Raw genomic sequence first — 13,987 nt, 5'->3', positions numbered from 1 at the left:
AATTCATTTCACCGATGTCAGGTCGTGTACTTGGAGACCAATGCGAAATGCTGCCGAAATTTAGTCAAATTTTTGTAAATAATGGTAACCCTGACGTTTGAAGCTAACATAAAAGACAGTTTTCCTAAATGGGATAGGGCCACACCTATAAATAAAAAAATTGAGATTTTCATGCATGGAATTGCTTAGATGGATCGAAGTTGGATGAATGAAAGTCGCATGAGCCCAGAATATGAGGATGGTGTCGAACAGTTTTTGCAATTTGCTTCAGAAAGAGGTCGACCGAATGAAGAAGGAAAATATTATTGTCCTTGCATCAACTGTTTGAATGGAAGACGACAATTACTCGATGACATACGAGACCATCTATTGTGTGATGGGATTAAGAAGAATTACACGACGTGGATATGGCATGGTGAAGTCACAGACATGCAGAGTGGGTCCCAATCTGAACCGTTTGATGTAGAAATGGGAGATCGGTTAGAGGACATGATTCGTGACGTTGGACAAGAGTCTTTCCAGCAAGCACACGCCCCTGTGTATGAAGGATTGCAGAGTGATTCTAAGAAGCCTTTGTATGCAGGGTGCAAGAATTCCTTAACCCTATTGTCTGCTGTGTTAAGTCTGGTTAATGTCAAGGCCAGGTATGGGTGGAGTGACAAAAGTTTCACCTCACTGCTTGAGGTAGTGCACAATCTGCTTCCAGAGGACAACACATTGCCTAAAAGTTACTATAAGGCGAAAAAGATATTATGTCCGATGGGTATGGAGTATCAGAAGATTCATGCTTGCTCCAATGATTGCATACTGTACAGGCATGAATTCCAAGAAATGTCCAAATGCCCTATCTGTGGGACTACAATCCCGGTTTCGTTAACCGTTGGATTGTCATGAAATTTGGATATGTTGTTCGAAATTCAGTTTAACACGCTTTTACCGTTGGGATTTGCGAGATAATATTTGTGGGGAGAGAAAAATAAATCGCATGATGACAATATAAGTGGAAGCTTCAATCTCTTCTCTGTCTCTTTGACGTTTGGGAACTCTATCGGAGCAGTTACAGAAAAAAAATTGGAGGAATCTCAGTAAACCGCTAGAGATGCTGCTATCGCTAGCTGTAGACACGTGAGCCCGCTTAGAGGTAAGGGATGAGTTATTCACAATTGGGAATTAGTGAGAACATGTGTAGGGATCCTTAGAGATATCAATTAGAATGGGTTTTTGGGGTGTTTTTGCAATTTTCATTTTATCCTTATAATTATTACAGTGAATTATATATGTTTGACATACCAATTGTTGTGAAATTGATATGCTATTGTGTTGAGCGTGAACCCTATAAATCGAGTACTTTTTCTAATTAATATGAATTGATGAAATAAAGTAAGGAGAAATTTAGAGAGATATTGATTTTGTATTTTCTCTTTTTCTTGTTGTCTAGGTTTTTATATATAATTTAAAAAATTAATGTCATAATTGAAATTGACCAAAGTGTTCATATAATTATTTAGAATTTGTGCATTGAAAGATTACTTTGTAATTTGTGATTCAATATGATGTATGCTAGTTTATATATATATAGAGGTAGTTATTTATATTAATAATTTATGTAAATAATATTGTAGAGTGTTATAGTATGATTCCAAAAATTATTAAGTGTTGGAGTTTGAGAATATTATGGTTAAATTTCATGAACATGTGTATGTTGTACCTTATGAATATCATTGGAAATGTTATGAGATGGTTGATGTGATGTTATGAGATGTTAAAGTGTGGACATGATATTCGATTGTGAATAAGTGGATGCGTTAGCACTTGATGTTACATTAATTATATTGTGAGCTATGAATTATACAATAACCCGACCAGTGTTTATGCGCAGTGTTAAAGAGAAAGTGTAGGTTCCTAGTTAGGAACCAGTGTTAAATTGTAATGCAATTGTGTTAAACATGTTTGAAACATGAGTGTGAGGTCGTGTTATTGTATAATTCATGAGCAGTGCTTATAAATGAAATATGTGATGAATTGTGGAATAATATGTTGCCTTGAGATTATAATATTGTTATTGAGATTGAGTAAAAATGTAAAGTAGAACATGTGTTGAATTGTGAGATACGTGAAAGTATGTGATGGTGGATTGTGACATTATGAGATGTGAAATTGTGAATGAGTTTTGGTTGTGAATAAGTGTGTGATTAACTCTTCATGTGACATTATTTATGTTGTAAGCTGTGAATTGTACAATAACCCGATCAGTGTTATCTTGAGAAAAGTGTAAATACGCAGTATTAAAGAGAAAATGTAGGTTTCCTATTTAGGAACCAGTGTTAAAGAGAAAGTGTAGGTTCCTATTTAGGAACCTGTGTTAAATTGTAGCTCAATATATTGTACGTGTTTAACACACGAGTGTGAGGTCATGGGTATTGTATAATTCACGAGCAGTGTCTGTGTGCTAAAATGATTTTAGGGGTTGGACCTGAATCAGGAGGGAGAGGCCCTGAAGGACTCTTCGGAGTGTAGGCCTTGGGGGTTACCGGGTTTGAGTGTTCCTTTAAGCCTATGCTGATCCCATATGGTTGGAGCATTCTCGCAAAACATCGTGATCCTGACTGGTCTCCCTATGATCTTACTTAGTGAGAGTGACCTGACAAACCCATTGTGTGGTGTGTCTTGTTATGTACTCCTAAGTGCCCCAGGGTGGTTTTTCATTGACATGGTACCACATTGCATATAGGCTTGAGTCTTAGCATAACTGTTTCATACGCTTGCTAATTGTGTATATGAAATTGACGTGTTAGTATGTCTTGATCAGAGCGTGTGATTCTTGTGTAATGTGATTGATGATTGAACAGTGAACTTTGAATGACAAAGTGGTGGAATTACGTGAATTACGTGTAAGTAAGTTTTATTTGGTTTATATGATATGTATATGTAGTTGTCTTGTTTCTCTATTAGTTAGGAATGTGATAACTCACTCCCCGTGTGTTGTTTGTGTTTGGATCCTATGATGATCTTGAACTTTGTGTTCGGGGGAGCAGATGACTAGGTGAATTGCTTTAAGGAATCTTGTGCTGAAGGACATCAAGACACAACGCTCTGATAGGATGTGGCATTGGGGTATAGGGTTTTATATTAATTGTATGAAATCTTAGATGGTATTGTTTGAACCGAGATGACTTTATCATATATGTAGAAGAAAGTGAATGTGAACCTTTTATCCCTTTAAAAGGCTTGTATTTAAAATGTTTTAAAAAAATACTTTTAATTAATATTTGAATTTTTATTCCTTTGTTAGTATATATGTGAGGGGTAGAGGGTGTCACAATCTGTGCTTCTTCCTCGTCTATCAAGTCAATATCTTTCCTTTCAACTTTTGTTTTGTAGATTATAGTGTAGTTTACAAAAGCAAAGGTGAAAGGAAAGATATTGAGCTGGTAGAGGAGGAACATGCACGGATTGGTGTTGATCCTTCTAGTGAGACCTCCAATAAATCTGAGAATTATAAGGAGGAAGCACGGAAGAAAACACAGAAGCATAAACCAAAGAGGGTGGAGAGTGTCATCGCTGATGCAGAAGCCTTTGGTGATGACTGGAAAATTCTGATTGCTCTATGCATTGTGAAGCTGAAGCACTAGAACATACGAAGAAAAGAGATGCAGGCCATCAAAGTGTGTCATTGGAGAATAAGACAGGAGATTCAACTATGCTGAAGATGGGAGATTCAGCTAAAGTTGTGATAAAACAAGACATGAAGGGAAGAAGGCATAAATATGGGTTTAACAACAACAAACGTGAGAAGGCACAGAAGAAAAGGGTGGTGGATGATGAAACTGGCGACAAACATCAGCTGGATGAAGTCCTATGAAGATCCTCCTCATTCTCAAAGAGAGGAACGAGCAACAATTTGAAGGTTGTACATTCAGGAACTAAAGAATTCAAAATAGCTAGTAATAAGAGGGATTTGTTTTTGGGATTTTCTGAGCACCAAGAGCGGCTACGCAAGAAGCTTGCACTTGAGGAGGGAAGGATATTTGCAGGTAATGAACAACTTTCTTAACTATTTGTCCTTAAGATTTTACTGTTTCTTTTTGCTAATATGTAAATATAAATGGTATAAGGGTATCGCGTAAAAACATGGTCTATATTTACTTCTAAGATTGTTAGGGGTAAAAATGACCATGTCCATAAGCCATAGCCTTATATTATTTATATTTACATATAAGAAAAAAATACATTAAAATCTGAAGGACAAATTGTTAAGAAAGTTGTTCATTACCTGCAAATATCCTTCCCTCCTCAAGTGCAAGCTTCTTGCGTAGTCGCTCTTGGTGCTCAGAAAATCCCAAAAACAAATCCCTCTTATTACTAGCTATTTTGAATTCTTTAGTTCCTGAATGTACAACCTTCAAATTGTTGCTCGTTCCCCTCTGTCTTTTCTGCAAAAAGGAAAATCAATATAAAAAAAAACATGGATGAAGTCCTAAGAAAATATATATCAAAGAAAACATGGATGAAATCACAATTAAAAAGCACAACTACCAATCTTTCAGAGTCCTTTGGTTAATTTGTCTTGTCTCCTTATGTGGTGGGGTTTTGTTTAATAATATTATACTTTTTCCATCCAAAAAAAACTTATGACTGATCCTCTTTTCATTAATCCTATTTTGTATGTTATTGTATAAAAGATCATGGGTTCTCCACCTGCCTTCACTCCTCCTCCTCCTCCTCCTCCTCCTTCTTCTCCTTCTCCTCCTCGTCCTCCTCCTACTTCGGACGCATCGGCTTCGACGTCTGCCGTGAAGCGGACACGCAAAGCTTCACGTATACGATCTTTGTCCACTAGAACACAGGAAGAAATTAAAAACATATTTGGGGATTGTGGCACGTGATAAGGTGGACATCACCTACGAGAACTGAAAGGAGGTCCCTATTGCTTAGAAGGACCTGATTTGGGAGGATATTCAGGTATTTCTCTTTTCTTATTTGATTTTATGTAATTAATAGCCAAAAAATACTTTATTGTAACAAATAAACTTTGTTTCATGTTGTCAGGCAGAATTTGATATCCCAGAGGCTTCTGACAGTAGGACGAAAAGGAAGTTACTACAGACCGTGGGGGAGAGATGGAGGCAATTTAAATCAGACCTCACGAGGAAATGGGCCCTTGCAGCCGATCAGGATGGTGTTGAGGACACTGTCTGTGACAAATACGACATTAGCAAGGAAAAGTGGGCCCAGTTTTGCCAGACTCGCAGAGACCATTCTTGGGAGGTATGTTCCTTGCCATTAAAGTTGTTTTTCATATTAAACATGATGTTGTTATACTTCATTCTACCCATTTCAAACATTATTGTTTAATTTTTCCAGGATGTGCGCATCAAGGCACAGGCCATCCTGAAGCAGAATACTGCCCCCCACGTTTTGTCTCGTGGGGGTTATCATTATTTGGAGCAGAAGCTCCTGGCTGAGAAGACAAAGAAGAAGCTGCACAGTCAGGAAGCGTTGATGGCGTCATCGACCCTTCATCCCCGGTCAGACGCCACGTGAAGTGGAAGATGACCTGCACGAAGAAGACAGGGGAGATGATGACTGAGGCCACAAAGGAAATCGCTGAGAAGATTGTAAGTCATTTTCAACTAACCATTACAATTATGTTTGAATATTTTGAGAATGCCATGTACCACTGTGTGTTTTCTGTGCATGATTCGTTTGAGAAGCAGACCACACATGGATCGTTCGTCCCCCATGGACGTTAGGATGTTATGGCCGCTGCTATTGGACGTCCAGAGCACCTTGGACGTGTCCGTGCTGCTGGAGTCGGTGTCACCATCAAGCAATACTTTGGATCGGCTCCACGGATGTCCCGCAGCACTTCCTCCCTGCCTCCTGACGAATTACAGCAGCTGACCCAGCAGATCAGGGACTAGCTTGAGGAGTGCATCATAGAGAAAGTGACGAGGCAGGTCATGGCATCCTTCAGCCAGCTTCAGTCACAGATGCAATCTCAGGGACTTGCAGTGCCTCCTAAGCCTCTGGTTGGTCCTGGTCCCTCCGGTCCTCGAGTGAGCACAAAGGGGAGTTGTGTTGATCCCTCAGGAAATGATCTTAAGACGGGTGACTCTGACAGGTGCGGCTTGTTCATATAAGCAGATCCTGCCCGCCTGGTTGCCATGGGGAGAGTTTATGAGGGATCCACTCTTGTTAATACCACTCCTTTGTTGACTGGCCAAGTAAAGGTGAGTGTGGACGAGGTTAAAGATGCAGATGCTCCACTTCCTGTACTCACTGATGAGGTTTCCTTAGTGGGGCAGACACTTCACACCTTCCTTGCTTGGCCGACACATTTGGTCAAGTCTTTATCACACCAGGTACTTATTGTCCTTATTATATGTTTCTTTTTTTTAAATTAATTCATTAAGCGTGCCTCAAATTTGGCTATTTAACTTTGTTTCATGAACAAGTAGCTATGTCTCCGCCAAAACCACCTCCGATGCCCGATCTAGAGGTCGATGATCCGCTTTATCTGATGACATTGACCATCCCAGAGCTTTTCTTGAGGCCTTATCAGGTTAGATGGGATGCCACCGTGTTTGGGGTCGTTAATCCATATTTCCCCCTGTACATAAAGCACGAAGACCTCTCCGAAATTGCACACGATGGTCGATGTCTCAGCATATCAGTGTTACAGTTGTGGATTCTGTAAGTCATTATATAAAAGGCTTTTATTTACCTAAGTTATGGCTCTCAATTCATAAATATTTAACTTTGACTTAACATAAACAGGCATCTCACTGAAACATGTATGCGAGCGGGGAATTCTGATATCTATGGATTCCTCGAGCCTCAGTCCATTCAGAGGTCTGGGCAATCGCAGTTTGAATCAGAAAGTTACATAAAGAGTTGGATGCAGAGTTCACAACGCGATGTGTATCTTGGAGCCTACCTAAATGAGTAAGTCACAAAATAACAAAATTTAATTAATGTTTACTAATGTACTAACCCATTTTAGGTTCCACTGCAGCAGACACTGGTAGATGGTGGTCATCCTGCCCAAGGAACACTTAGTTGTCTGGTTTTGTTCATTGCATAACAGGCCAGACAACTACCTTAAGGAGATTATTAATAGGTTAGTGTTCTTTTCAATACATTTGCATTGTAATACCTCAACGTACAACACCAATTTTTAATTGTTACTCATATGGAACAGTGCTATCAAGGGTCTTGATGATGCTCCATAGCCTAAATGAAAGGCTCATGCTAGGTGGATTGTCGTCAAGGTACGTCATTTACATAAAACTTCTACTTATATATATTTCTTTATGTGTCTGTACACTAGTTGTTTAATTAATATCCAAATTTCATTATGTATTTAGTGTAATAGACAAAAAGGAACTATTGAGTGCGGCTACTATGTGATACACTGGATGTCCACCATCATTTTAGGAACTTTTAGAAATAATTGGGAAGCGGCAAATTTATTTCAAAGAAAATCGATTTATTTATAATTTGTATTACATTATTAACTTAATATGATTTATTTCACCATGCAGTATTTTAACAATCCTAGACCATTGGAGCCTGAGAGATTAAAAACATTGCGGATCCAGTGGGCACAGTTTTATCTCCGAGTTAGAGATCAGGCTTAGGATTTAGGGACATTTTTTAACATTTTTTACATTTTCTATGTAACATGAACATTGAATTCATTTGTTGATTGTTCTTTATAATATATAAATCAATTATTTGATGTTTATTATCATTAAAACTGCTTGAAAGCAGAATAAAATGTTTATTTGCTGTGAATTGGGCCTCCTGAAATTGCATTTGATAGGCACAATTTTGGGTTTACTGTAAAAACAGAAAGTATATATAAAAAAAATACTAGAAAACAACATCGGTTATTAACAAAAACCGATGTTAATATCATAACCAACATCGGTTATAATAGAAAACCGATGTTAACGTTTGTATATTAACATCGGTTTTTTGTGTATAACCGATGTCAGCGTTTGTATTTTAACATCGGTTATCTGTAGATAACCGATGTCAACTATTGTACATTAACATCGGTTAATTATAAATAATAACCGATGTGAATATTTGAATATTAACATCGGTTATTTATAATTAACCAATGTTATATACAAAGAACTACACCAAATAAGTGTATGCATCATCAACGTTGACATCGGTTTTCTAACAAAACCGATGTTAAGGGCATATATTAACATCGATTTTTTTAGAAAACCGATGTTAAACTAACATATTAACATCGATTTTACTGAAAAACCGATGTCAACATTCATCATGCGTACACTTTTTTTGTTGTTGTTCATTGTGTTTAATATCAGGTATTTAGAGAACCGATGTTGTCATATGTATGTTAACATCGGTTCTCCAAAACCGATGCTAACATTCATACATTCAACATCGTCACTTTCAACATCGGTTTTAGAACTGATGTAGAATGTTCTAAATAACCGATGTTGAAAGTGTATTTTCTAATAGTGAGTTCACAGCAAGCTCAGAATCCAACTTAATCTCCACACGCGAGAAGCCCTTAGACTTTGCTAACACAACAGTACGAAGAATCGCCCACAGCTCCGCCTTAAGAATAAAACATAGGTCTAGATTAACGGTTAGGGCAGCAATAAAATGACCCTAACAATCTCGAATTATCCTACCACTCACAGCATACCCGGACTGAGGAGAAAAGGCTCCATCACAATTTAGCTTAACATTTCTTGGAAAAGGAGGACCCCAATTAAGTGAAGACCTTGATCACTCTTGGGACAAGACTTCCCCGAGACATACTTGATTAACATGAAGAAAATCCATGAAATTCAACCTAAAATCTTATTTAAAGAGATTAAGTCTAGTATCACTCCAACTAATATATAGGCACATTAAAAATTTAGGAGAAAATTTTATCTGTCCCTTAATGTTATTATCTATGATTTAGATTAATGAAATTAATACTTCACATAACATCCACACACTAGAAATTAAGACATAATCGCCCATGAAATTTCAATCCACGATCATGACGTAGAGTTAATCAAATAACTCAAAGTATATATATACTGACAAAAACATCCAAATATATTATTCAAGCAATTAACAGAGAATCAATTTTGTAAGGAAAACGTAGAATTTTAAGTTTATTATTAAAAGTTTCTTATTTCTTTTATTAAGACAGTTTATATGTCTCATAAAAAAAAGACAGTATATATATATATATATATATATATATATATATATATATATATATATATATATATATATATATACAATTTATAAATATATTGAACTTGAGATATTAAATTTTTAATGCATATAAATTTTGGAAAGGGGGACTCAATTAAGAGTGCCTTTATTGAAGCATTTTAAATTTATTCTCAAAGAAAGCATACATAGAAGATTAGAGATATATAAATATTGAAAATACACAAAATGTGAAATCACGAAATCATCTTATTGATATTTCTAATAAAATTAATATATTAATATTTTTTATAAATAAAAAACAAATTATAAAGACATAATACACTAAGATACTCCCAGTATTATCGATAGTACACGAATAAAATGCTTGAACTGCTTATAATGCACTTTTAAATCTACTTGTAGCCAACTCGTTAGCGTGGCTCATTATCGTTGCATTTTACTGCACTCCAACAATTCCCCTGTCAAGGTTTTCACTAGGTCGTACGTGTCCACTGTCAAGCTGAATTCATGGTCCATCTACAGTATAGAACAACCATATATTGATTATTTAATGTTCCATACGATAAGCATGCAAGTGTGAGAAAGATACTAACTAACTAATTTAGCTTTATTTTTAGCTTTTCTTAGAAAGTAATTATATCAATTAATTCCATATAGTAAGCATGTAAGTGTTAGAAAGAACTTACTAAGTCATTGTAATTATCATCACAAAATATTAATGAAATTACACTTTGCATTTATCAAACCAAAAGAAGAGAGAATTTTATCGTCTAAAATGATCCTATCTTATTTAAACATTATTATTTCTAATAAAAAATACTTATTATCTAGAAAAAAAACCAACAACAAAACTATATGATTCTTTTGATCCCTTATTTTTTTAATTATCTTTTTATTTTTAAAGTTCAACATATTTAATCTTCCATAATCTATAGAAATGATACAACGATGTAAATTAAATTTCATTATGTTCATAAGTAGAGAAACAATCTTTTTAACAGAAAAATTCGTATTTGATATCTTTATCTGTAAAATTTTCTTAAATCAGTGAGGGTTACACATCACAAATAAAATTAGTTTCTGACTAAGTAGATATATGGATTCCAATCGATGAAAAAAAAATCCTCCATAAGTTATTTTCCGATCTCCAAATTTTTTTATATTTAAAAATTTGAAGGTTTATAATAAAATTAGTAATGAAATGATATTGAGAGTTTAGAATACTAGAATTAATAGAAACTTGATAAAAATAAGATTTGAAATTAGAATTGAGGACGGAAATTTTGGGGATTTTTTTATTGGTCTTTTTTTTTTCTTAAAAGAAGGAAATTTAAGCAATTTAATTTGTAAAGATTATGACAAGAAAAATAGAATTTGAGGGTTTTTTTTTTATTAAAATTGATGAAAGGAAAAAACTTATTAAATTTTAAAATAAAATAATTTAATTAACTTGATAAAAACATGAAAGAACCAAAATAACATAAAATTCAAACTAGAACCAAAAACATAATTCTTCAAAAAAAAAAAAAACCAAAAATATACTTACCAAAGTAATTACATGCATGTATATTGAAGATAAAAAAAACATTAAAATGTTTGCTTTTTATCTTTTGGCTTTTGTAAAGAGAGTAACTTGCTTTTAAGGATAAAGTGACAAATGTACATCCATATTTGTATTAAAATTTGTAAACTTAAGTTAAACTTAAGTTTGTAAACTAAATTTATAAAAGCATCTTAAGCGCTGTTTCTCCAAAACTGAATTTCTAAACACAATTTTACTATCTAAAATATATTTTTGGTGTAACCAAACATGACCAAACTAATTTTATCCTTAAAACATATATACTTTTAGAACACTTCCACCAAAAATCTAAACATATCTTAGGTCATTGATGAAAAAATCAATTGCTAATACTCTAACACATTCATAATTTTTTATGATTAATTAAGCATGTAATATATTATCGTTGATTTTCTCATTAATGACTGATGTTGTTTATTTTAATTTAAATTACACTATACTTCTTGAAGTTTTTTTCAAATCATGAACATGATCCTTGTTCTTTTTAACATTCACAACTTTTCAAAATTATAATGGTAAATGATGTAATGTTTTTAAAGAATTAGTATAATGTATAAAGAGTGTTAGTTTAATATTTTGGAATCCGGATCTGAACAATCGACACTTGGACTGCAAACCCAAATTTAATTTGAAATAATGGAAAGGTAAGGTTTTCATTTTGAGGTGAAGAAATATATTTTTGGGTATATGAACAGGATCTAGAAAACTCAACACAATAAGAAACAAGAAGAGGAAATGGAAACTGATGAATAAAAGGATTTTTTTTTTATCCTTTTTATGTAACTTTAACGAAGCCAGTGAATTATTATGTTTTTAGTGTAACATCGCCGAAGTCTCTCCTTGCTTCAATGTTTTGAAAATTTTAATCAAAGACGGATGAGACCTCTGAATCAGGGTTTGATTGGTTCAATTGTTAATTTTTCAAAAATATAAGGAGTTAGTGGAAGAATAAAAAAAAAGGAGAAATATAGTGTATGTAGTATATGAAACTATCTCAATGACTAGTATTAGGATAATTTACTCTATTTATCATCTAAAATGAGTAGTTTACTTTAGAGAAGTGTTATCCTTTTCCTAAACATCAAAGTGTAAGGATGAAAAGTTATCCTATTTAATTTTAAAATATAATTTTTGAAATGAACAATGGAACTGATCTCTTCATAACACGACATTTATAATAGTTGTGTATGTGTACCTACCTTAGCAATGCTGGTAATGCTGAGAGCGGAATTCCCAAATGGCAAAACATTGCTACACACTATGGAGAGATTATGAGCTTCAAGCTTGGCCAGTAGCTTAGGTAAAATGTTCTTTTGCTTCTCACACGTTACTCTGATGACAACATCTTTTCCTGAGACTCTTGCTTCAACTTTGGGACATATCTTGATAGGTTTATCATCACATGTCCAAACGTTGTCAGCAACATTGGTTTTATTTATTTTGAAACATCCTACGGATTCTGTCTTTCTCTTCTTGTTATCTTTTTCCAAATCCTTTACACGCTGCTGAAGATATTTCACATGCTCTATAGCGTTGTAAAGAACAGAAGCCTTGTCCATCTACACATTAGAAATATCTTAATTATTATTTTATAAGCTAATGATGGATTGGTGTGATCTAAATTTCTTAAGTTTGGCTTTGAAATTACAATAACAACAAAATTAAATTTTATTCCAGTGGATGACTCAGATATATGAATATCGATCACAAGAGATCATTAAACTAGCTTAAAAATCAAATTCTGGGAAATATTATTATTTGGCATCGAAATCTAGAAAATTATTTGAGTTTAGTCACCATTCATGCTGTTAGAAGGAATGGAGGTTTAGGTTAATTTAAGGGGCAAGTCTATTATCAAGTGAGATGAACTAATGTTTAAATTTCAGTGAGATACTCATATTTTGTATCGTATACCATAGTGTTTCGAATAGGATTATTTCTAAAGAACAAACACTTCTGAGAAAGAAAAAATCAGGTCATTAAAAAGTAAAGTGGTACTCATATTTTGTATCCGACATTGTCTCAAACAATATTACCTTAAACGAAGGATACTAGTGACAGAAAAAATCATGCAATTAAAAAGTCAAGAGAAAACATATGAACTGACCTTTTTCAAGCCCGGAATAAGGGCTGAAAGAGCTATGAACAGTCTGCTGATATTCTCTCTCCTTTTTCTCTCAGCCATTATGTGATCAAAGCTTGTATCCCTCTTGAGGGGTTTTCTATTGGGTAGCTCTTCTTGTGTCTCCTTTGAATGTTCACCATGATATAATTGGCAAGTTTTCTTGGAAGTAATTGGCACTGAAGTGGAATCCTCAAAAGACAGAATGCAAGACTTTGGTTTCTGTGGAGAAGCATGTTGTTTGAGACTTGTCATATCAAAGCTAGTGTTGATCTCTTCCAAAGATGAAGAATTGCTCAAAAGGGTGGTTCTTTCTTTTGTGAGATATGAATTAGGGGAGTGATTTTCCCATGAGAGTTCTCCAGGATCCACTGAATTCTCTCCCTCCAATGGTTCTTCAACAGAGTTCATGTCACATTCAGTGGATAAATGATAGTCATTAGTGTCCTGCAAAAAATTTCAGGAATAAAGTTATGCATATAATGTATATAGATCATATATCATATGTTATATATATAATATGATTGATTCGGATCTCCTATTACCAAAATAGAAACCCATTTCAGCCATGGCTCATCCATTGTTTCCTCAAAATTGGAAAAACCTAGCTAGCTCCTGCTTATATGTGCTTCAGCTATTGAAGAAAGCAGCGACAAACTCAATGATGTGAGAATCCATTCAATGCAATTACAATAATTGTAATTGATAAAAGTATTATTATGCGAGAGAAAATATACGTTTTTTTTTTTTGTCAAAATTTGTGGCAGATGCTAAAGACACGTTCCTCACACTTTTCCTTAAAAAGTGTTGTCAACTCGTCATCGTTGCAATTAACGATCTTAAGAGCAAAAACATTTTAACCTAAGGTTCTTTCTGAAAGTTTTTTTAAACTATGTTTAATGTCAAAAATTGATTTGAAAGTTTTTTTTAACTTGAATAGCATGTTTAGATTAATTATAATTTGTAAATGATGTTAATTTGGTCTGACGCGAATAAAGCAACTTTGTTGTTACTTCTGTTAAAAAAAATCTTTGTTTTTCACTTAAATTATTGTGGGA

The 13,987-nt window shown here is 34.2% G+C and overlaps 1 protein-coding gene across 1 annotated transcript; it reads right to left on the bottom strand.

Moving 5' to 3' along the window:
- Positions 1 to 9,449: 9,449 nt before the first annotated feature.
- On the bottom strand, positions 9,450 to 13,666 carry LOC114418795 (transcription factor bHLH25-like). Its single transcript, XM_028384311.1, has 4 exons — positions 13,475 to 13,666; positions 12,915 to 13,376; positions 12,007 to 12,366; positions 9,450 to 9,741 (listed from the first exon to the last, which is right to left on the bottom strand). Exons 1-4 carry the CDS (start codon positions 13,508 to 13,510, stop codon positions 9,649 to 9,651), a joined length of 951 nt encoding a protein of 316 aa, XP_028240112.1. The 5' UTR covers positions 13,511 to 13,666; the 3' UTR covers positions 9,450 to 9,648.
- Between the last annotated feature and the right edge of the window lie 321 nt (positions 13,667 to 13,987).

This window comes from Glycine soja, chromosome 7 (assembly GCF_004193775.1).
Source record: "Glycine soja cultivar W05 chromosome 7, ASM419377v2, whole genome shotgun sequence".
NCBI lineage: Eukaryota > Viridiplantae > Streptophyta > Magnoliopsida > Fabales > Fabaceae > Glycine > Glycine soja.
The sequence above is the reverse complement of the archived record's forward strand: the minus strand, read 5'-3'. Positions and strand labels throughout refer to the sequence as shown.